Source organism: Halichoerus grypus, chromosome 9 (assembly GCF_964656455.1).
Source record: "Halichoerus grypus chromosome 9, mHalGry1.hap1.1, whole genome shotgun sequence".
In the NCBI taxonomy this organism is placed as follows: Eukaryota; Metazoa; Chordata; class Mammalia; order Carnivora; family Phocidae; genus Halichoerus; species Halichoerus grypus.
The window spans coordinates 112814399-112839482 of NC_135720.1; the positions used below are offsets into that span (position 1 = coordinate 112814399).

The 25084-nt window shown below is 38.7% G+C and overlaps 1 protein-coding gene across 20 annotated transcripts in view; it reads left to right on the forward strand.

Annotated features, from left to right (window-relative positions):
• The window catches only part of FKBP5 (FKBP prolyl isomerase 5), a 119062-nt gene that overhangs the window by 36507 nt on the left and 57471 nt on the right, over positions 1–25084 (forward strand). For 11 of the 20 annotated variants that reach the window (XM_078055430.1, XM_078055428.1, XM_078055429.1 and 8 more), the window contains 2 exons: positions 20264–20393; positions 24191–24335. In XM_078055430.1, coding sequence (XP_077911556.1) covers positions 20289–20393; positions 24191–24335 — 250 coding nt within the window. In that variant the 5' untranslated portion in view covers positions 20264–20288. Of the gene's footprint in view, positions 1–4841; positions 4983–8166; positions 8245–20263; positions 20394–24190; positions 24336–25084 lie in introns of all 20 variants that reach the window. The other 9 variants (XM_036096774.2, XM_078055425.1, XM_078055421.1 and 6 more) reach the window with 4 other exon arrangements.

The window sequence follows — 25084 nt, forward strand, 5'->3', positions numbered from 1 at the left end:
TTTTTTATTTTTTTATTTTTTTTTAAATTTTTATTTATTTATTTGACAGAGAGAGACACAGCGAGAGAGGGAACACAAGCAGGGGGTGTGGGAGAGGGAGAAGCAGGCTTCCCACTGAGCAGGGAGCCCGATGTAGGGCTCGATCCCAAGACGCCAGGATCATGACCTGAGCTGAAGGCAGCTGCCCAACGACTGAGCCACCCAGGCGCCCTTAAGATTTTATTTATTTATTTGACATAGAGAGAGAGAAGGGGAGAGAGAGAGAGAGAGAGAGAGAGAGAGAACAGCGGGGGTGGGGGGAGTGGGAGAGGGAAAAGCAGACTCCCCGCTGAGCAGGGAGCCTGATGTGGGACTTGATCCCAGGACCTTGGGATCATGACCTGAGCCAAAGGCAGACGCTTAACTGACTGAGCCACCCAGATGCCCCAGACGAACTAGATTTTAGAACAAAAAATATTACCAGGAATAAAGAAGATCATTTCATAATGATAAAGGGTCAGTTCAAAAAGTGGAATTAATAGTCCTAAATATTTATACACCTAAAAAGCTTCAAAATATATGAATCATAAACTGACAGAACTGAAAGGAGAAACAAATCCACATTACAGTTGGGGATTTCAATACCTTACCTCTCAACTGGTAGAATAAGATAAAATATCAGTAATGATTTAGAAGATTTAAATACTGTCACCCAATTGACCTAATTGACATTTATTTGACATCTACCCAGTACAACAGAATACACATTTTGTTCAATTGCACAGAGAACATTTACTAGTATAGACCACATTTTGGTCCCTAAAATAGTGTCAATAAATTTAAAATTACTTATATCATAAAAAGTAAGTCATCTGACAAAGAGAATTAAATTTAAAATTGATAACAGAAAACTATCTGGAAAACCCCTAAATATTTATAAACTAATACATCTTTAAGAAATTTATGGGTCAAAGGAAAAAAAATCAAAGTTGAATTTAGAAAGTATTTTGTACTGAGTGGAAATGAAAACAGTGTATCAAAATTTGTGGGAAGTAGTTAATGAAAGTGCTCAGAGGAAAATTCTTAACATTATATGCCTGTGTTAGAGAAAAAGTAAGGTTGCAAATCAGTGTGTTGAGCCTCCACCTTAAGAAACTAGAAAAAGAAGAGAAAATTAAACCCAAAGTAAGCAGAAGAAATGAGTTAATGATAAAAGCCAAAACCAATGAAACAGTAGAAAGTCAATGAAATCAAAAGCTGGCTCTTTGAGAAGACCAGTAAAATTGATAAGCCTCCAGCCTAATGGATCAGGAAAGAGAAGACACAAGTCACCAAAATCAGGAACAAAAGAGTTGGCAAAGCTGCAGATCCTATAGGTATTAAAAGGATAAATAAGACAGTGATATTAATTACTTTATGCCAGGATATTAGATGAAATGGGCAGATTCCTTAAAAGACAAAATACCAACACTTACTCAAGAAGAAACAACCTGAATAATCCTTTATGTATTAAGGACTTTATATTCCCCCAAATAAAATTCTGGACCCAGGTGACTTCCCTGATAAATTCTACCAAACATTTTAAGAAGTCATAATACCAGTTTTACACAAATTCCTACATAAAATTGATGAGGAGAGAATACTGCTTAACTTACTCTGTGATACTGGTATTATCTTGATATTAAAACCAGACAGTGGTGCCTAGCTAGCTCAGTTGGTAGAGCATATGACTCTTGATCTCAGAGTTGTAAGTGCAAGCCCCACGTTGGGTGTAGAGATTACTTAAAAAATAAAATAAATAATAAATAAATCCATCCATTCAAATATATTGCAAGAAAAAAATTATAGACCAATATTCCTTATGAGCACAGTCATAAAATTCTTAACAAAATTTTAGCAAATTGACCCCAACAACATGTAAGATGGATAAAGTACAATGACCAAATGGGATTTGTCCCAGGAATGCAAACAGTAATCCCTCATTATTTGTGGTTTCACTTCCTATGGTTTCAGTTACCTGTGGTCAACTGCGGTCCAGTAGCCTATGATTCTCCTGATATATCCTTAGAAGGTCAATAGTAGCTTAACACTACGTCACAATACCTACATCATTCACCTCCCTTCCTCTCATTGTGTAGGCATTTTATCATCTCACATCCTCACGAGAAGGGTGAGTACAGTTCAATTAAGATATTTTGAGGGGTGCCTGGGTGACTCAGTTGTTAAGTGTCTGCCTTCGGCTCAGGTCATGATCCCAGGGTCCTGGGATCCAGCCCCGCGTCGGGCTCCCTGCTCGGTGGGAAGCCTGCTTCTCCCTCTCCCACTCCCCCTTCTTGTTTTCCCTCTCTCGCTGTGTCTCTGTCAAATAAATAAAAAATCTTTTAACAAAGATATTTTGAGAGAGAGAGACCACATTTATGTAACTTTTATTTTATGTTATAATTGTTCTAGTTTATTATTATGTCATTAATCTCTTACTGTGCCTAATTTATAAATTAGTCTTTATCACAGATATGTATGTATAGGAAAAAACATAGTAAATATAGGGTTTGCTACTATTTGTAATTTCAGGCATCCACTGGGGATCTTAGGTTGTTGTATCTCCTGCAGTGGGGGAGTACTGTGTACCACATTACACATTAACAAAGAAAAAGGAGGAAAAAAAAGATTAACTCATTAGATACAGAAAAGCATTTAACAAAATCCAACGTGCATTGCTGATAAAAACTCTCAATAAACTAGGGAAAAAAGGAAACTTCCTGAATCTGATAAAGAGCATCTATGAGAAACCAAATAGCTGAAATCATACTTAAGACTGAAAGACTAAATCTTTTCCAAGATCAAGAACAAGAAAAAAATATTCACTGTCACCACTTCTATTCAACCTTGTACTGGAGGTTCTATCCAGTGGAATCAGGCAAGAAAAAGAAATAAAAGACCTCTAGATTGAAAGAAAAGAGTAAACTCTTTATTTACAGATGACATGATTCCCTAGGATTTCTTTTTCTTTTTTTTTTTAAGATTTTATTTATTTATTTGAGAGAGAGAGAACACAAGCAGGCAGAGCAGCAGGCAGAGGGAGAGGGAGAAGCAGGCTTCCTGTGGAGCAGGGAGCCCGATGCAGGGCTCGATCCCAGGACCCTGGGATCATGACCTGAGCGGAAGGCAGAGACTTAACCAACTGAGCCACCCAGGCACCCCTCCCTAGGATTTCTAAAAAATAAAAAAAATAAAAATAAATGCTTCCAGAACAATTAAGTGCACTTAACAAAGTTGCAGGATACAAGATCAATATAGAAAAGTCAATTGTATTTCTGTATACTGGCAAATAAATAGTCAGAAGTTGAAATTTAAAAAGAATACCATTTATAGTAAAATTTTAAAAATTAATACCTAGGGATAAATTGTGTACAAGATGTGTAAGATGTCTATACTGGAAACTATAAAATATTACTGAGAAAAAATAAAGAAAACCTAAGTAAATGAAGAGCTATTATGTTCAAGGATTGGAAGACTTAGTATTGTCAATTCTCTCTAAAAATGTAGATTCGGTACAAAAAAATAAAAAATAAAAAAAATAAAATAAAAATGTAGATTCGGTACAATCCCAATCAGAATCCCAGCAGGCAATTTGTAGAAAGTGATAAGCTGTTTTTTTTTTTTTAAGATTTTATTTATTTATTTGAGAGAGAGAGAATGAGAGAGAGAGAGAGCATGAGGAAGGGAGGGTCAGAGGGAGAAGCAGACTCCCCGCCGAGCAGGGAGCCCGATGTGGGACTTGATCCCGGGACTCCAGGATCATGACCTGAGCCGAAGGCAGTCGCTTAACCAACTGAGCCACCCAGGCGCCCTGATAAGCTGGTTTTAAAAATTCATATGGAAATGAAGGTCCTAGAGTAACCAAAACAATTTTGATGAAGAACAAAGAGGATTTAACACTATCTGACTTCTAAAACTTATTATAGCTATAATAATCAAAACAGTGGTATTGATGTAAAGATAAACAAATAGATCCACGGAACAGAGAGTCCAGAAAAAAATATGGTCAGTTAATTTTTGAGTGTGGTGCCAAGGAAATTAAATGGAAAAAGAATAGTCTTTTCAATAAATGGAACAATTTGATACTCCTATACAAAAAAACTGAATCATACCTTAATCCATACTTTTCATCATATATAAAAGTTAATTCAGAATTGGGGTACCTGGGTGGCTCAGTTGGTTAAGCATCTGATTCAGCTCAGATCATGATCTCAAGGTCCAGGTATCAAGTCCCTTGTCGGGCTCTGCATTCAGCGGGGAGTCTGTTTCTCCCTCTTCCTTCTGCCCCTCCTCCTGCTCTGGTGTGGACGCACGCTCTCTCTCTTTCTCTCTCAAATAAATAAATAAAATTGTTAAAAAACAAAGTTAATTCAAAATTAAAAAGAGACATGTTTCCACTTATATGAAATTCTATAAAATACAAACTATTCAAAAAGCAGATCAGAGGTTGTCTGGAGACTGAGCTGGAGAGGTATGAATTATAAAAGTATGCAAGAGGGGTGCCTGGGTGACTCAGTCGGTTAAGCATCTCCCTTCAGCTCAGGTCATGATCCCAGGGTCCTGGGATTGAGCCCCGCATCAGGCTCCCTGCTTCTCCCTCTCCCTGTATATCCCTCCCCACCCCATACTCTTGCTGTCTCTCTCAAATAAATAAAGTCTTAAAAGTACACAAGAAAAAATTTTGGGGTGACAGATATGTCCATTATCTTGATTGTAGTGATGGCTTTATAGATCTATATACATATGTCAAAAATTACCAAGTTGTATACTTTAAATATGTGCAATTTATTATTTTTTAAAGATTTTATTTATTTATTTGATAGAGAGCACAAGCAGGGGGAGCAGCAGGCAGAGGGAGAAGCAGGTTCCCCGCTGAGCAGGGAGACTGACGCTGGGCTCAGTCCCAGGACCCTGGGATTATGACCTGAGCCGAAGGCAGACGCTCAACCGACTGAGCCACCCAGGTGCCCCAAAATATGTGCATTTTATTGTGAAGTATATGTCACTACTGTTTTTAAACTGTACTTGAGTATTCTTCAGTGTTTATATTTTGCTGCTCAAATTTCAGGACCACATAAGGGACTCAGTTTTTTAAATAATTTTTCAGTGATTAAGTTTGAGGTGGGAAAACATGCATTGTGTATTATCAAGTTCACTTATAGTTTTAACTTATCACAAAACTGAAAAACTGTAATAAATGTTCCAACTTGGGCTTTCTGAAATTATAAAGGAATTTTCAGAATGATACATATCAAATATTAGATTTAATTTTATTTTCAGATTAGAACGTTGTTCAACTGGATGATAAATAGATAGGAAAGAATGTTACAAGAACCCTAAAGATAAAATGGAGGAAATCAACAGAATTTTAGGCTTGGGAGAAATTCTTAGGATTTTGATTTGATGACTAGGTATCTATGTAAATAATGGCCCCTCAAATATGTCCACATCCTAATCTCTGGAATTTGTTAATATGTTACCTTACACAGTAGAAGGGACTTTGCAGATGTGATTAAAGGCTTTGAGATGGGGAGATTATCTTGGATTATACACATGGGCCCAACATAATCACAGGGGTTCTTAAGAAATTTAAGAAAGCAGACAAACTTTCCTGGCTGTGGTCAGAGGGAGATGTGACTGCAGAAGAGTGATCAGAGACATATACAATATTGCTGTTTTGAAAATAGAGGAAGGAGCCATGAGCCAAGGAATGTGGGCAGCCTCTAGAATCTGGAAAAAAGCAAGGAAATAGAGTCTGTAGAAGGAATGCAGCCCTACTAACACCTTGATTTTTTGCCCACAGAGCTCTATTTCTGACTCCAGACTGTAAGATAATAAATGTGTATTACCTAAGCGGTTAAATTTGTGGTAATTTGTTACTGCAGCTATAAAATACGAATACAGTATCCAGGGTGGTAAAGTTCAGAATTAATAGTGTTTTGCCAGAGCGTTGTAATGGAAAGTGCACTCTGTAATACCAAAATAACTTTTTCCATTCCTTGGGAATTGTTTTCCCTTCCACATTTCAAATCTCATTTTCCCATAAAGTAAAATGTGTATTTATTCATTAAAAAGTAATTCTAAATATAAAATATTAGAGTTGAAATAAATCTTAGATATCATTCTAGTCTGACCTCCTGAAATTTACAGATGGAGAAACTAAGAAACAGCCAAAGATTCCATAGCTAGTTACCAATAGATTGGAGCTTAAATTCAAGCATGGTTTGTGTTCTATCATATATACCCTTAGAAATTTTTTCTGGAATTGTGAAATATCTGAGTCACTTGTTGGAAGAGGGTGTTTACTTAGATAGTTGAATCTTTGTCTAATGACAAGATTAATTGTGGGATTATTTTGTCACCTTGGAAGGCCCTAAGAACCTGATCCTTAAGAGATGGAATACGTCACATTAACAAACTTCACTGGTCAGTAACTTGACATGCGTATGGGGGAAGGTACCAACTCAGTGGCTCAAATGGAGGGGTTTGGGAGATGGTGGGGACACATCAGAAATAAATTTCCCAGGACACCTGGGTGGCTCAGTCGGTTAAACGTCTGCCTTTGGCTCAGGTCATGATCCCAGGGTCCTGGGATCGAGCCCTGCTTCGGGCTCCTTGCTCAGCAGGGAGCCTGCGTCTCCCTCTGCCTGCCTCTCCCTCTGCTTGTGTGCGCTCTCTCGCTCTCTCTCTCTCTGACAAATAGATAAAATCTTTACCAAAAAAAATAATAAATTTTCCTTATTCTTTTTTCTTTTTTTAAGATTTTATTTATTTATTTGACAGAGAGAGACACAGCGAGAGAGGGAACACAAGCAGGGGGAGTGGGAGAGGGAGAAGCAGACTCCCCCGCAGAGCAGGGAGCCCAATGTGGGGCTTGATCCCAGGACCCTAGGATCATGACCTGAGCCGAAGGCACATGCTTAACGACTGAGCCACCCAGGTGCCCCAGATTTTCCTTATTCTGGCCTAGGATCTGTTACAGTGTTATAGATTCTTTCTCCAGACTTCTCCCCAAACACTGCGTCTCTCCTATAAAGGAAGATCCACTCGTTCTCAAAACCCAGTGCCCAGACAGAGGCCTCTAGACATCAAACCTGAGAGCAGCACTCGTTCCCTTCTGTGTCCTCAGTTGCTGTTCTCCTCCCACACTTTTATGGTGGGGATTTAAGGAAGCCAAGGTTTTTGTTCCTTCTACATAAGATTTTGTTCACGGACCCAAAATGCTGTTCTCATACAGTTTTTCTCTTGGACATAATAATGGACCTTTGGAAAGAATATTAAAGCCATGTCTTAAATCTGCTTAATTTATATTACAGTGCTTTGTTATATTTTTTAAATTTTATTTATTTATTTGAGAGAGACAGACAGACAACCAACCGGGGGCAGGGGGGCAGAGGGAAAGAGAGAGAGAAGAAAGCAGGATCCCCGCTGGGCAGGGAGCCCGATGTGGGGCTCAATCCCAGGACCCTGAGATCATGACCTGAGCCGAAGGCAGATGTTTAACCGACTGAGCTCCCAGGCGCCCCTATATTACAGTGCTTTAATAAGATAATACTATAAGAGAATACAATATGATACAGAACTTTTATCCTAGGTTTCTTCCCTCTGCATTCCAGCTCTCTAAACCATCTCTTCCTCCAGTTGTGATTTAATGTATCCTCAGAGATTGGCAGCTGGGTGTAGTCTTCTGTTCTTGACTGCCCATGTTTAAGCCAAACTGATGAATTAATAAGATGAATCTGCTGTGTGTGTGTATGTACAGCCAGTATACTTACAGTGCACTTCAGAGATATGCTAATTTTGCCAGGGTTTTATTAGAACAGAATATTTTACTTTTTTTTTGTAGTTGAACACTCAGGTACAGTATAAGTCTCTAGATTTTTCAGAGTAGCTTTGGAGAAGGAATGTAGTCAACTGGTAATGATACTTAAGCACTGATTCCTTACTCTAGTGTCTGATATTTTACCATTTTTATATTGACTGCTTTTGAAAATCACAGTTCAGTGTTTGTTGAGTACCTCTTTTACTCCATTCACTTACACTAGCTGGTAGAGGTACAGAAATGAGTAAGACACATTGTCTACCTATAGACCTGCCTGTAGTGTTCATAGACCTTTGTCATGTGTTACCTTGTTGTGTTGTTCTTAGAAATTATCAGAAGACTTGGAAGCAAACTGTTTGACCCTATGAGTCAACCCACATTGATAATCTACCACTGTGATACAGGTAGAAATTTGATTTTTCTATCAAAAACATGAGGAAACGTGTTCAAAATATGAAGTAATAGAGTCTTAGTCCTGTCTTTACCCTTACCAGAATGTAGGTTCTGAGGAGATAGAAATTGTTTTCTGTTGTGCCTCCTCCATTGCCTAGAACAGCAGCACATAGTAGGTATTCAGTGGCTATTTGTTGAATGGCTCCTTATCTTTCAGCTTTTAGCTCAGTGGTGTGTGTACAATGTTCTGGCCACTGTTCCTTTAGGGATATATTTACCTTATCTCCCAGTGGCCATACTTAGCTGCAGGGTAGGACACTGAGGCTTTATTCTGGGAAGCTTTGTGTCCTGTTAAAAAATAGAGGTCTTATTAATAAGGAAGAAGTGGAGAAAAAGAGACTTGAGAAGTACTGGCAGTCTCTACCATAACTCTAACTAGTGATATCTATCCGATGTACCTTTGAACTAAGGGGTGTCATGACTTGGCGTGGAGCAGGCTACAGCTAGTGACAGCCACGAGGCTATGCATAAAGTCAAGAAAGTACCAGAGAAGGATTCAGATGCTTACCTGAGGAGATAAAAGAGCAGTAAATAATTTTATTTGAACAATGGTATGGTATTAAAGGAATGAGAGGACTAGTGCTTTCGAAGTGCTGAGAGAGCTTTTTAATCTATCATTGGTAATATTGCTGGCTGCTTCAGGGATGGTTTGCAGTTTTTAAACTGTTCAGCTGTATTGCTAAGAGTCCTAGTAATCAGAAGTGAGGCTTAGACATTAGAAGTTTGAGAAGTTTGATTTTATTTACTTAGTAGTAATTGCTGTATACTTTTATCTTAATTTCCACATAGAGTCTGATAACACCCCAACAAACATCCAGACTTCTCTCCTGAGCTCAGGCCTCGTCTCTCTGACTGTCCTCTGGATATCTCACAAACACTCTTTGCTCAACCAGAGTTTTCTTCCTCTACACTGAAGCACTCCAAAATGTTTGAATTAAATTGAACAGTAAAAATAAAAAGTCCTGATGAAGGGCACCTGGGTGGCTCAGTCGGTTGAGCATCTGCCTTTGGCTCAGGTCATGATCTCAGGGTCCTGGGATCGAGCCCTGCATCGGGCTCCCTACTTGGTGGGAAGTCTGCTTCTCCCTCTGCCCCTCACCCCACTCATGCTCTCTCTCTTGCTGTCTCTCAAATAAATACAATTTTTTTGTTTTAAAGATTTATTTATTTATTTGACAGAGACTCAGCCAGAGAGGGAACACAAGCAGGGGGAGTGGGGGAGGGAGAAGCAGGCTTCCTGCAGAGCAGGGAGCCCGATGTGGGGCTCGATCCCAGGACCCCAGGATCATGACCTGAGCCGAAGGCAGATGCTTAACAACTGAGCCACCCAGGCACCCCAATAAAATCTTTTTTAAAAAATATTTTTTTTAAAGAAATTTCAGTGGTTTTAGATTTACCTTAGCAATTTATTAAAAAAAAAAAAAAGTCCTGGGGTGCCTGGGTGGCTCAGTTAATTGGGCATCTGCCTTCAGCTCAGGTCATGACCCCAGCATCCTGGGATCAAGCCCCACGTCGGCTCCCTGCTCCGTGGAGAGCCTGCTTCTCCCTCTCCCTCTGCCTGCCACTCTGTCTACTTGTGCTCTCTCTGTGTCAAATAAAGAAATAAAATCTTAAAAAAAAAAAAAAGTCCTGATGAGTGGAACCATGAAGTGTTTCATCTTTTTGTCCTAAGTTTAAAAAAAAATCATGAAAGTAATATGTGCTTATTGTTAAACTATTTAAATGACCTAAAATAAAATTTAAGAAGTGAAAATTCCTTCCTATCTCCCCCTCCTCCCAGATCTCATTCTCCAGAGTTATCTTTACTGGCTGTTTTGATAGTGGGTATCTTCCCAAACTTTTTTTTATATATAAGCAATACACACACACATATACACTATTTCCCTTCTAAAAATAAGGTCATATTACAGATGGTTTGCAACTCACCATTTGCTTAATAGTACATCTTGGACATCTTTCCATCTTTTCATGTCATTATTAGAAGGTTATTACTATTTTTTCTAAAGATTTTATTTATTTATTTATTTGACAGAGAGAGACACAGCGAGAGAGGGAACACAAGCAGGGGGAGTGGGAGAGGGAGAAGCAGGCTTCCCGCGGAGCAGGGAGCCCGATGCGGGGCTTGATTCCAGGACCCTGGGATCACGACCTGAGCTGAAGGCAGATGCTTAACGACTGAGCCACCCAGGTGCCCCTATTAAAAGGTTATTTTATCTGAAATAACTAAGACCTTACCTGTTCTATATAAGTATTTCCAGAGTTTAGCTATCTTAACTCTAAAAAAAACAATGATAAAAATTAGGCATGTAATATTTGCATAATTTGTAATCCAGTGCTGTAAAATGATTGCACACACCAAAATCTACAAACAGCTGGGAACCATGGTTGGTTGCTGCGTGTAATTACAATATAGCACATTGTCACATGTATTATCCCCCTTTGATGTTATCAACCGGTTTGTTTTTTTTTTCTACCAGCCCAGAGGACCAAGTCATCACTGGGCACTGTGCACCATAACAATACACTTCATTTATTAGAATGGTATTCTTTTTCAGTGGATGAGCATTTACAAAATCTTAATTCAGCTGTTTAGATGTTTTCGGTGTTTAGACTCTTAACTAAATGATTCTCTACTGTCTAGATTTATCTTATCCTTTTCAAAGACTGCATTATATTTTTGTAGTATGAATTTGCCAAATTTTATTTAAACACTCCCATGACCATTCTATTGAGGAAAAACTTCAGCATACTTTTATTTAGTCCTACCGTTAACTTAGTGGTAATTTAAGTAATCTATAAGTGTTTAATTGATGAACAAATCTACACTTGACTCTTTCCCCTATGTATTTAAGTCTTTCTGGACCTTCTTTTTAAGCCTTTGCTCTCTATTTCCCTTTTACCTAAATCATTTCACCTTTTCCCTTTGTAAGCCTAGTGCAGGTATCAAATGACTCACCTGTCACTTTAGCATCTTTATACATTCTCCTTCTACTTAACTTGTAACTCACAATATGCTGTCTTTCTCTCATTTCTGTTTTTTAACCTTTAAACCTTTACCACTGCCCAGTGCCCATGGGAGATCCTAGGGCATACACATAATCAGCAATTTCCCCCCACAAAAAAAAAAAAATTGCCAAATACTTATTCATAGATGTCCCATTTTATTCTAAGTAGAATCTCTAAATATTTGAGAAGTAATTGTATCCACAAAATAAAGACATATAAGAAAAATGTGCAATCAGATAAGAGTATACAAAAATCAAAAACATTGCTTTAAAAGATCCTTTGAACAGAGTAAATGAAATAATGGACATAGATGATAACCAAATGGTGATCTAGAAATTCCATCAAAGAAAATCTCTTAGAATATAGAGCAAAAAGCCAATGATGGATTCTAAGAGAAACCCCAATGTTTCTTAACCTTTTGTGCACATTAGAATCATCTGAGATACTTTTTATTTTTTTTTATTTATTTATTTTTAAAGATTCTATGTATTTATTTAATTGACAGGGAGAGAGAGAAAGAGAGACAGTGTGAGAGGGAACACAAGCAGGGGGAGTGGGAGAGGGAGAAGCAGGCTTCTGGTCGAGCAGGGAGCCCAATGCGGGGCTCGATCCCAGGACCCTGGGATCATGACCTGAGCTGAAGGCAGTCACTTAACCAACTGAGCCACCCAGGCGCCCCTCTGAGATACTTTTTAAAAACACTGATGCCCTTGGGGCACCTGGGTGCCTCAGTCAGTTGAACGTCCGACTCGGGTTCAGCTCAGGTCATGATCTCAGGGTCGTGAGATAGAGCCCTGAGTTAGGCTCCACGCTCAGCGTGGAGTCTGCTTGAGATTCTCTCCCTCTCCTTCTGCCCCTTCCACTCATGCGTGCGCTCTCTTCTTCTCTCTCTCAAATAAATAAATTTTAAAAAACCCACTGAGGCCCTGGCCCCACCACAAACCAATTAAATACAGATTCTCTGGGAGTGGGGTGCAGGCATCAGTGGCTTTTTAAAGCTTCCCAGGTGATTCTCATGTTTATTCCATGTTTAGAAACATGCTTAAGAGATCTGAAGGATAAAACCAAGATGTGTACAGTCTGTCTAGTAAGACTTTGAGGTAGAGGACAGACATTGAAGGAAAAGAAATAATAGTTGAAACTGCCCTGAGATCCCCAAAGACTCATCTTCAGCAATTAAAGACCAGGATATCAAGGCCCCTGCAGGAATTAAGGAAAGAAGACAAATACCACAATATATCCTGGTGATAAGTCTGAACCCCAAGAATATAGAAAATCCTTATATCCTAGAATGGGATCCACCTTGTGCACTAGAGAAGGAAGGAAACCTACCTGGGCTAACGGACCCAAACACCGCTTCTGCTCTCTTCCCCAGACATGGTTCTCTACTTAATTTCTCTGGCCCACTCCTGCTTTTGTTGATGCTGACCCCAGGCTCCCTTGGGAAGAGCTGTTCTTACAGTTGATGTTTAGAAAGGCAACTTGCGCTTCTTTGTCCTCTCCTTCAGTCTGATCCCTTCTCCCTTCTAGTTCAGTGACATACCTTTTCTTGTTTTCCAGCTCAGAGATTTACAAATTTTTCTATAATTCCAGGGCCCTCTTGGAGAAAGTTGATAATTTAGTAATCTTTCAACCTTTGGCATTTGGATGGTCTAATATTTTCTAGATTTTTTCTTTGTTTTAATACTAATATAATATTTGAGAATAGTAATTCATCCAAGTAGTCAGTGACAGAAGTAATTATAAATTTGGTCTGTTAACTTTGCTTTCTTCGGTAACTACTTGAACTGAGAAAAGCGAGTATAACAAAGAATTGTATGTATCTAAGAGATAGAGTAAAGGAGGATGTAGTTTGTAGCTATAAAGTGGTAATTCCATTGAGGATTCTCTTTCCTGTCTTCTTGACTGGACATCTGAGCCTTCGGTCCCTGAAGAATTGATGCGGCAGGCCCTGCTGGAGGCCGGGCTCAGCACTTACATGTACACTGTGGATGTACACTAGAAATGAGCAAGGCATCTTCAGTTAAGGGGAAAGGAGGAGGATTAAAGAGTTAAGTCTGGCTGACCGTTCTGTTAATTTCTGTCTGCTCTGGCCTCAGATTTCTTTTTTTTTTTTTTTTTTTTTAAGATTTTATTTATTTATTAGAGTGCATGAGTGGGGGGGTGGGAGGGGCAGAGGGAGAAGCAAGCTCCCCGCTGAGCAGGGAGCCCCACACGAGCCTCCATCCCAGGACTCTGAGGTCATCCAGGACTCCAAGATTATGACCAGAGTTGAAGGCAGAAGCTTAGCCGACTGAGCCACCCAGACCCCCCCCCTTTTTTTTAATTGTGCTTAAATGTACGTAACATAAAATTTACAGTTTTTACCAGTATTAAATGTACAGTGCAGTGACAGTGAGTACATTCACACTGTTGTGCAATTATTACCACTTTTGTTCTCCAGAACTTTTTCACCTTCCCAAACAGAAACTCTGCACCCATTAAACAACTGTCCATACTCCCGTTCTCCAGCCCCTAGTAATCTCTATTCTACTTTTCTGTCTCTATGAAGTTGCCTACTCTAGATACCTCATATAAGTAGAGTCCTAGGGACGCCTGGGTGGCTCAGTTTGCTGGGCGTCCGCCTTTGGCTCAGGTCATGGTCCCGGGGTCCTGGGATTGAGTCCTGAGTCAGGCCCCTTGCCCAGCGGGGAGCTTGCTTCTCCCTCTCCCTGCTCTGCCTGACGCTCCCCCTGCTTGTGCTCTGTCTCTGACAAATAAATAAAATATTAAAAAAAAAAAAAAGTAGAGTCCTATAATATTTGCCCTTTTGTGTCTGGTTTATTTCACTTAGCTTAATGTTTTTAAGGTTTATCCATGTGTTGTAGCATGTGTCAGCATTTTATTTTTATGGCTGAATATTTTAATCATACATATATGCACATGTACCATATTTTGTTTATGGACACTTGGATTGTTTCCACCTTTTGGCTATTGTGAATGGTGCTGCTATGAAGATTGCTATACAAGTCTCTGCTTTCAGTTATTTTGGGTGTATGTCCAGGAGTGGAACAGCTGGATTATAATGGTAATTCTGTGTGGAATGTTTTGATGAACCACAGAGGGTGTACCATTTTATATTCCCACCAGCAATGCATGAGGGTTCTAGTTTCTCTACATTCTCCCCAAACATTTGTCATTTTCCATTTTTTGAAAATAGCTATTCTAATGGGTGTGAAGGTATCTAAGGGGGAGCAGAATATGTGATCCCCAAATACGCCCCTTTGGCATGTGGACTATTTTGAGCTGAAGGCAGTTGAGGTCTAACAGACTCAAGAAGAGATTTATTTATTATTTTATTTTTTCTTTTTACCTCTCTCTTAACTGCCTAAAATAATTTAGAGTGAGGGCCTGTACCTGGATGAGAGCTAATACCAGAGATAACTTTTTATATAAAAAAGACTATCTGCCTGGCAGGGCAACAAACATTTGTTTACCAAACATTTGCTCCTCCCGTCGTCTATGAATGGTCTTCCTCCCCTTTGAAGTCCCTGTCCCTCACCGCCTTCTCCTTAGCTCAGGATGGCTTATAAACCTCAGTTGCTTGCGTGTCGGGGAACTTCATATCTTTGGGGTTCCCAAAGGTAAAAATTTGGGGGTTTTTTCTTGTTAATCTGCCTTATGTCAATTTAATTATTAGACCAGGGAAAGAACCTAGAAGGGAAGAAAGGGAAAGTTTTCCCCCTTACATATCTCATTGAGATTTTGATTTGCATTTCCCTAAAAACTGATGTTGAGCATCTTTTCATGTGCTTATTGGCCATTTGTACATCTTTTTATGGTTCCTTTTTTGAAGGAGAAAAAAATGTATGGGCATGTGTGGGAGTATTATTCATCATCTTCTCGTTCCCCACCCCAGTGTGGAGGAAGGAAGTTAACGGAGGGAAAGTAGATGGCTAAATGTAGAGTGCAGCTTCATATCGATGTGTAGTCTGTCCTCATATGTGATCTTGTTTCCTCTGCATACGTATTTATCTCTTTTGTATGCATGTCTTGTCTACAAATAGATAACTTATCTTGACACTCCCATGTGTTACTGGATTTGAATGTTTTGACAGAGGCGTGGGGTTGAAAGTCAATGAGGGCTTTCCGGTTCATCCTTACATGGGTATTTTTTAAATTAAGATAGATTATTGCATTTAGTTACAAGTCCTAGGGTGTGTGTCTTGTGTGTTTTCTTTCTTTTGTGTTTTAGTTTTAGGAGGCTGTGAAAGCCTTTATGGCCCAGGCATCTGTGGTACTTAGAAAGAATGCTACTGTCATTTTCTGTGCTGCTAACAAAGTAGCCAGTTCCTATATTCCTTTTTTGTCTTCTTTCTGAAAACTCTCCTGTTAGAGAGTAGGATAATCTGATACAATTTATCTATATTTTAACAGAGAATAACACAGTGAGAAATACACATGGGGAATTAATGGATAACCCTTTAAAATGATTTCTCATTTTTAGTTACGTTAACTAAATTTTTCAGTACACTGTTGGTGAAATTTTAAGCGTATTCTCATTTTTCAGTTATGTCTCAGGTGTTTGCTGACTTGCACTTTGGAGAGTGCCTGCTTATCTGGCATGTCCATAACAGAACTGTGTGTTCCCTCTCTGATGTACTGGGTAGCAGTTTCCCCCCTTTGGACAGTTCAGAACAGTGAGCTTTATCATAGATTAATATCCATAGCTACATAGTGATTTTAAATCCAGAATAAACCTAGAGTAGGAGAAAGAAGAAAAGGCTCACTTATGAAAAAAGTGAAACTTTCTCAGTGTGTCTTGCAGGTTTTTGGGAATTGTCTCATCTTACTGCCTTTTTTCATATAACACTAGATCAAGGAAAAAGGTTTTTAAAAATTTTTGTTTGCTTATAAAGATCTGTACGCTAAAGGATATAACTGGAATTAATGGAAGAAACTTGGAAAAATTCACTTTCTTTATTCTTCCAGATATATCTTGCCTTTGAAAGTTGAAAAGCATTTTACTGTTTTTTTTATCTTTGTGGTTTTTTTTTTTTTTTTTTTAAAGATTTTATTTATTCATGAGAGACAGAGAGAGAGAGAGAGAAGCAGAGGGAGAAACAGGCTCCCAAGGAGCAGGGAGCCTGATGCGGCACTCGATCCCAGGACCCTGGGATCATGACCTGAGCCGAAGGCAGACGCTTAACCATCTGAGCCACCCAGGCGCCCTTTATCTTTGTGTTTTAATTATGCTACCCCTTTTCATATACTCCATACTGCTCAGAACCATTGTCTGAGATTACGAAGATTACTTAAATCCCTTAAAGGGTTAGAACCAAATATGAAGAGCAAATTCCTTTATCAAATGAGACTTATAAAGTTAGCAAATCAACTTACAAGTTGAATTTTACCAAGCTATTGTTTCCAAAGGGTAGGATTAGAACCAAAAGAAATGGCTTTTTTAAAAAAAAGATTTATTTATTTATTTGATAGAGCGATGCATGCGAGCAGTGGTGGGGGGTTGGGAGGAGGACAGAGAGATTGGAGGAGAGAATCTCAGGCAAACTCCCAGCTGAGTACAGAGCCTGATGCAGGGTTTGATCTCACGACCCTGAGATCATGACCTGAGCTGAGATCAAGAGTCGGACACTTAACCGACTGAGCTATTTTTTGATTGACAGTATTTTCATTTAAAAATGTAGCTGATCCCCAATTGATAAGCATTAAAAAGAAAGGCACTGTCTTTGGACGTGTGGTTGGTAGTCATCCTTCCTCAAAACTTTTAGTTTTTTTGTGGTATTTGTGCTTGCACACACACACGTTCTCTTAAATGATTTGAAAGTAAGTAGCAGACATCATGACACCTCACCCCTAAATAGTTCAGGATGTGTCTCCTAAGAATGAGTATATTATTTTACATAAAACCACGATACTGGGGCGCCTGGGTGGCTCAGTTGGTTAAGCGACTGCCTTCGGCTCAGGTCATGATCCTGGAGTCCCTGGATCGAGTCCCGCATCGGGCTCCCTGCTCGGCAGGGAGCCTGCTTCTCCCTCTGACCCTCCCCCCTCTCATGTGCTCTGTCTCTCTCATTCTCTCTGTCTCAAATAAATAAATAAAATCTTAAAAAAAAAAAACAAAAAAAACCACGATACTGTATCACATTCTAGGAAGTTAATGTTATAAAGTAATAATAATCTAATGTACAGTCTTATTTTTTAAGTCTTTCTAATTCTCCCAAAAATGTGCTTTTATAACACTTTCATCCCTCTAATCCAGGATCCAGCCAAAGATCACACATCACATTTGGTTGTTGTATCTCTTTAGTCTCCTTTAAACTAGGACAGGCCCCCTATCTTTTTTGGGGTGAGGGATCTTTCATAACATTAACATTTTGAGATGTCTAGGCCAGTGGTCTTATACAATATTCCACAAATGATTTTATCTTTTCTTCTTGATTAGTTTCAGGTTAAATACTTTTGGTAGGGCTATTACATGTGTACTTCCCATTCCATCACATCAGGAAGCACCGTGATAGCAGTGTGTATTATTTTGGGTAATGCACAGCTTGGTCATGATGCAGACCACTCGTGCTAAGGGGTGTCTGTCAAATCACTTCATCGGAAAGCACTTTTCCTTTATTAAGTAATCTGTAGGTTCATGCTTTGAGACTATGTGGCTGTCCTGCTCCCTAATAACCTTCCACCTGGTTATTTTAATTTGCACATTGATTTAATTCAAGCTTTTGCTAGGGGCCTATTGATGGATGTCAGTTTATCTATGAAGCCCAGGAAATTTTTTTGTGTCAATGTATTTTTCCGGGAATATGATTCGTGACTCCCCAAATATTTAAAAGATATTTTCCCCTCTGTTTTGGAGGTGCCTTCTACAAGTCCCCATGCATTAGAGAAGTCTATCATAAGCAGTTGGTTACTAGAAGCTGGGAACCAACCCTGTTCATGTAATTTTCCTAATTATCTATCCTAGCATCACATACAGCTGGGTACTTAATTTCTGTTGTTGTTTGTTTGAGAATGCTTTGTTCTGGCCTCTCCCTTATCTTGAGCCAAGCATTTGGATCTTTTGTGTTTGGTATAAACTGTACTAGAAAATAAAGCAAAGGGGCTTAGCTCCTGGTCTTTGGTGTTCTCTTTGAAGATTTTTGGGCACAGCAGAATTTGATTTGTGTCTTTGTTGACTGAAGTAAATTTAGGTCAATTGGAAATGAGTTAAAACACTGCAGTATATTATTATTATATATTGACTTTAGGGAGCTTTATCCATTATTATTAGCTTAATATGGAATAGCTGTAGAAGTGATTAATTCTTGACTTTCCCTGCTCAACCAGGAGAGCAGTGTGGAATTAATCATGGCAGCAGCCAGTGAGATGTGTTTTGTTGCATCTATTGATTGGCCCTTTGGTTTGGTTTGCCTTGCATGACAAAGTGTCTGTCATTTGGGTGACTGATAGTAAGAGCTAACATTGGAATGTATACTTCTAAAAATACACATTATACCATTTAATCCAGAAGATCACTCTGTGAAAGTAGATGTTATTATTCCAGTTACACAGGTGGGGGAGAAAGGCTTAGAGAAGTTAAAGATAGCCAACATCAAATAGCTTGTAAGGAGCTCCAAATTCCTTGCTTGTTTTGTTTTAGCAGTCTGAAAGGTGGAGGCATTCTAGGGGATATAAATATGAACAAAGCGTGGCCCTTGCTCTCAAGGATCTTTTAAATCCAGCAAATGTGTCTTATAAATATATGATAGACAGCACATCAAGGGAAGAGCTCAGGAAGCACAGAAGAGTGCAGACAACTTCCAAGTATAGGGTCAAGATTGGTATGATGGAGGAAGAATTTGAGAGGGAAGAGTGTTTGGAGGGGAAGAAAAAGAGTGACCAAAAGCGTGGAGATGGGAAAGCAGAGGGCTTGTTACGGCTGAGGAATTGCTCTGGTTTGACTAGAGCATGAGCTGCATGAAATAAAGTAAAAGAAAGGAGTGGAAACTAGACCTGTGAAAGATAGGTTAGGATCAGGTTGTGAAGGGCCTCGAATGCCATGCCAGGGAAGAACCTCATTCTATAGATATTTTGAGCAGGAGATGAAAAATGTAGCCCTGAGGAGGACCCAATGATAAGCATGATAAATGCTTACATCTTTAAGTTATGATTTTGTGCTAATCTCTTCACATACGTTATCTCATTAATGCCTCACGGGAACTCTGTGAACAATGCACTTCTCCCTTTTACAGACTTGAAATTAAGGCTCAGCAAGATTAAGTTTGCGGGTGTGAGATAGTGCTGGAGCTAAGACTCAGACTGGGGTCGTCACCTTCTAACACCTGTTCTATTTACCACTGTGATATATTGCCCTTTTTTTTTTTTGAAGATTTATTTATTTTAGAGAGAGATAATGTGTGATAGGGTGAGTGTGCACAAGTGACAGGAGGGGCAGACGGAGAAGATCTTCAAGGAGATTCCCCTTTGAGTGCAGAGCCCAACTCAGGGCTCAGTCCCAGGACCCATGAGATCACGACCTGAGCCGAAATCAAGAGTCGGAAGTTCAATGACTGAGCCACCCAGGCACGCCTGTATATTGTCATTTTTTAAATCAGATCACCTGATAAGTTCTTAATTTTCTGTCAAGAATATCACTATAGGAAAAAGACATTTTCAAAGCTCTAAAAGTACTGCTTCTCAGTGTGTAATCATGTTAAGGAATATAATCACTACCAAACCTGACTTGGACTGCCCTCTAATTTGGGACCATCGCTGGATGGGAAACTGAAGAGTTGGATGATGTTTTATGTACATGCCTCATGGTATCAATACATGCTCATGGCAAATGTTTTTGTTTTCATGTTCAGTGTTTAACCTTATTGGCCCTATGTAAATCTTAGGTCAGGGAAAGCCCATTTCTACGGCATTTTCAGATGCTTAAAGCAATGGTATTTTTCTTAGCTAAAATACATTTCTTCTCAGCAGGTTTTCTTACTTATAAAAGACCATGACTACTGATGAAGGTGCCAAGAACAATGGAGAAAACCCAGCAGCAGCTGTGGCTGAACGTGGAGAGGATATCACCTCTAAAAAAGATAGAGGAGTATTAAAGGTGAGGTTACAAGGATGAATGACATGCAGGGAAATTTGCTATCTGGAAGGATTATTTATAAAAATCTTTCTTTGTTTCTTTTGGCTGGAGGTGGAGGTGGATAATGTTTATTGGGGCTTACTAAGTGTTAAACACTACAGGCAAGTTCTCAGTTTCATCTTCATGACTTGAGGTTTATTTTTAATCCCAGATTATAGACGGTGAAACTGAGGCCCAACAGAGTAAATAAGTGCAGGTCTGGGGTACAGATCCAAGTTATGTGACTCTAAAAGGCTGTATCTCCCAGTTCTCAGAGTGTACACATGGTTTATTATTATTATTTTTTTTTTTTTAAGATTTTTATTTATTTGTTTAACACAGAGAGAGAGAGCACAAGTAGGCAGAGCAGCAGACAGAGGGAGAGGGAGAAGCAGGCTCTCCGCCGAGCAGGGAGCCCAATGCAGGGCTCGATCCCAGAACCCTGGGATCACGACCCGAGCCGAAGGCAGCCTCTTAACGACTGAGCCACCCAGGCGCCCCACACATGGTTTATTATTTTAACGTAATATTTAAGTATACTAAAGCTAGCTGGTGACAATTCAATTTGAGACTTATTAGAGGAAAAAGAAAAGCTGACTTGCAACGTTCCCAAGGATTTGTTTTTACATACAGATTGTTGTTTGTGCAGTGAAGATATTTTTTGAGATTTCATCAGAGAATATATCTTACTTTTGAATTAGCTTTCCTCCTTAAAACACACTATATTTTTCACTCTGTAATTAATCATTTCTACATGTGTGTTTTTGTGTCTCACAATGGTCTTGTGAGACAATCAGCACCTCTTGACCCTTCCATTTTATTTATGGAAGGTGTATATTGATATTCCATGTAAGTAAATAAACTGGAGCTGAGCAAGGTTAAATGATTTTAGTCATATTAAGTCATTATTTCTCCTACGCTGTTGTTATTCATATAAGTTTTGTGTAAATTTTTTCTTGCTGAAAGATTATCTTACACATTCTAAATATTACCACTAAGCTGAGTTTTAATATCTCCTTGTGTCAGCAGCAGCAAATGAGAATTTTTTAGTTTGTTTTGTCTAATCTTGCTTATATGAAAGCTTTTTTTCTGTGCCTGGATCTTCTGAATATACGTGTTTTACTGTTAGCTTGCCCCATGCCAAGCCAAATTTTGGAGACTTTCAACTCTAGAAAGAGGGGCTTTATGCCCTAGATTTATATCATGCTGTCTTCTTTCAGAGGGCCTTTCAACCTGTAACTATATGAATCACTTCTCCCAAACTCCAGGATGCTCCTGGAGACAGTAGATATTTTTGCAGGCTGTCCTCAGTATCCCCCTTCTCGTTCACCTTTTCAGTGTACCCAGAGAACACAGTCCCCAACCTCCCTCCAGCCCTGCTTTGTTCCAGGGAGTAAATCTAGCTAGTAAAGTAGATTTTTAGGCTTGTAAGAAACATTTTGAGATTGTAAGCCCTTTAAATCATATCATCGATCCCTGTCTAGAGCCTTGGGTTTCACTGTGGGGCTTTTGGTTAAGATTAAGTAGGTCTACTAACTGTATGACCTAGGGCAATTTAGTTAACCTTTCTGTGATGAAATTTCCTCATTTGTAATATTGGAACACTACTACCTACCTCATACAGTCTCTGTATGATGGATCTGTAATTTTTTTATTATGTTATGTTAGTCACATACATAGTCACATACAGTATATCATTAGTTTTTGATGTAGTGTTCCATGATTCATTGTTTGCATATTATTATTTTTTAAGACCAAGGCATATCTGGGAAGTCCATGACTAGCTCAGGAGGGTAAAATTATATTGTGGAGCTTATATTTTTAAAATGAATCGAGACTAAATATTATCCTTAAAGTATCTCCTTAAGGTAACTCTTCACAGCTTCTATTTTTCCCAATCCAGAGCCCCTAGCAACTAACATGCTACTCTCTGTTTTTGTGAGTTCAGCTTTTTTAGATTCCACATATAAGTGAGATCATATAGGATTTGTATTTCTCTGTCACTTAGCATAATGCTCTCAAGGTCCTTCCATGTTGTCACAGATGGCAAGATTTTATTCTTTTTTATGGCTAAATTAACATTGCACTGTGTATATATGTACCACATTTTCTTTATCCACTCATCTATCTGTGGACATTTAGGTTGTTTGCATAGCTTAAGTGTTGTAAATAGTGCTTCACTGAACATGGTGGTACATATATCTTTTTGAACTAGTGTTTTCATTTTCCTTGGAGAAGTACCCAGAAGTGGAATTGCTGGATCATATGGTAGTTCTATTTTTAATTTTTTGAGGAACCTTCACACTGTTTTCCACAGTGGCTGCACCAGTTACATTCCTACCACCAGTACATGAATGTTCCCTTTTCCCCACAACCTTGCCAGCACTTACTATTTCTTGTCTTTTTGATCATAGCCATTCTAACAAGTGAGGTGGTATCTTGTGGGTTTGATTTGCATTTCTGAGATTGTTTTTTTTTATTTCTTTTTCAGTTATTTCCTTGTTACCAGTATATAGAAACACAACTGATTTCTGTGTGTTGATTTTGTATCCTCCCACTTTACTGAACTCATTGATTAGTTCTAACAGGTTTTTGGTGGAGTTGCAGTAATGATTCTTTTCCTTGTAAGAATGTCTGGACTTTTGAACTAAGAAAGTTGTAGAATATAAGTTTATGGTGTTTATGTGGTAATATGAGGGTGGGGCTGGGAGGATACATCTTAAAGAATTTAGGAGTGAATAATTGAATTCTTTGTATAAAAATTCAGACTCTTGCCCTAAAATGATGTTTCTTGGATATTAGCTACCATCCTCTGTTATCTAATAAAAATGATTAATATGGCATAGGTGATTGACAGAATAAATTATACCACCACATGCCTGGATTTGATTTTCTTTTCCCAGAACTGACCAACTGCATTAGTGGTCTGCTCTGCCAAGAACAAAATAAATATACTGGATTTTATGACAGCTAACTGTTTTTCAGCCTGGAGCTTTTTTGGCATTTGCTTTACTAGAAAACAAGTTATTCAGTATCATATCAAACTATGCAGTGATACTGTTTTTTACACATTAAATATTTGTCACATAATAAGTATAATCTGTTCTACCAGAAAATTGAGCTTTTTAAATTAAACCAAACTAGTGGAATCTAGTCAAAAGGTAATATTTTTAGCAAAGGAGGGAAGTAAATAAAATCTCACCTTTGTAACTTTGCTTTAGACTTCTTTTTGAATGGTTTTGAAAGTCCACTAATCTTTTTGGTCTAATTTAGTTTGTGTATGAACTAGCTCTGTGTTTTGAGAGATTTTAGTGTCAAAGCATGAAGCAGGATCTATTGGTTATATTATTATTTTTTTTTTTTTTAAAGATTTTATTTATTTATTTGACAGAGAGAGACACAGTGAGAGAGGGAACACAGCAGGGGCAGAGGGAGAGGGAGAAGCAGGCTTCCCGCTGAGCGGGGAGCCCAATGCGGAGCTCGATCCCAGGACCCTGGGATCATGACCCAAGCCGAAGGCAGATGCTTAATGACTGAGCCACCAGGTGCCCCTTATTATGTTATTTTGAGGGAATAATTAAATATAGCATTAAAAATTGAGAGTAGTACAGGACAGTTTTCTAACAGTGAGGGTTATTGAGAGAACTGGGAAGGAAGCCTTTAGAAAGGACGTAATTATTTGTAAATCTGCCTGGGTAATGTGGAATGGACTGTGCAACCTTTTTATTCTCTGATTAGAATAAAATCAGCTCCTTTTTCTTGATGTTTGTCTTTTCTAGATTGTCAAAAGAGTGGGGAATAGTGAGGAAACACCAATGATTGGAGACAAAGTTTATGTCCATTACAAAGGGAAATTGTCAAATGGAAAGAAGTTTGATTCCAGTCATGATAGAAATGAACCATTTGTCTTTAGTCTTGGCAAAGGTAAGAGATGGTGTTTTTGAGTTGTGTTTTGCTTGGATTTATTGCCATTTATATCGTATAGGAGCTAGTCGATCCCATATAGGAGCTAGTGGATTTTTTAGGGGGTCCGTAATGTCAAAATTGTTTTCTTAATAATACTAAGATGTTGTTTATATTTTTACTGTGTTGACACTTGCATGGAAGGTGCCCAAGCTGCAGTGGTAGAGGCTGCTGGTGCCCCGGCACAAATCTAGGCGCAGCACCAAGCTCTACCAGTAATCATTTATGCTTCGCTGCCCTCATTCACTGTGTAAATAAGAAAAAGAAGGGAAGCCAGTTTCACTTAATGTCCTTGACAAAGTGTAAAAAAATACTAATTTTATTAAATCCTAATCCTTGAGTTTCACATTGTTTTGCTGCTTTGTGACAGATAGGAAGCACACCTTGAGCACTTCTGCATACCCAAGTGTAGTGGTTATCTCATGGAGAAGCACTTGTGCACTTAACTTGAGTACATTTTTTGAAAAAAACACGATTTTTATTTGAAAGGGCAAACTGTTGTTATTTAGACTTGATTATTTGGTATTTGGCAGATACTTTCTTAAAAATGAATGAAGTGAGCCTGTCACTTCAAGGAAAACAACTGACAATATTTCTTACCATCGAGTTTTCAAATGAAAATTACAGTTTTGGGAAATGTGTATCTGCCACTGTGAGCTTGGCAGCTTTCCAAAACTTAAAAGACTTCTGATGAGATCAGTGGGTTTTAA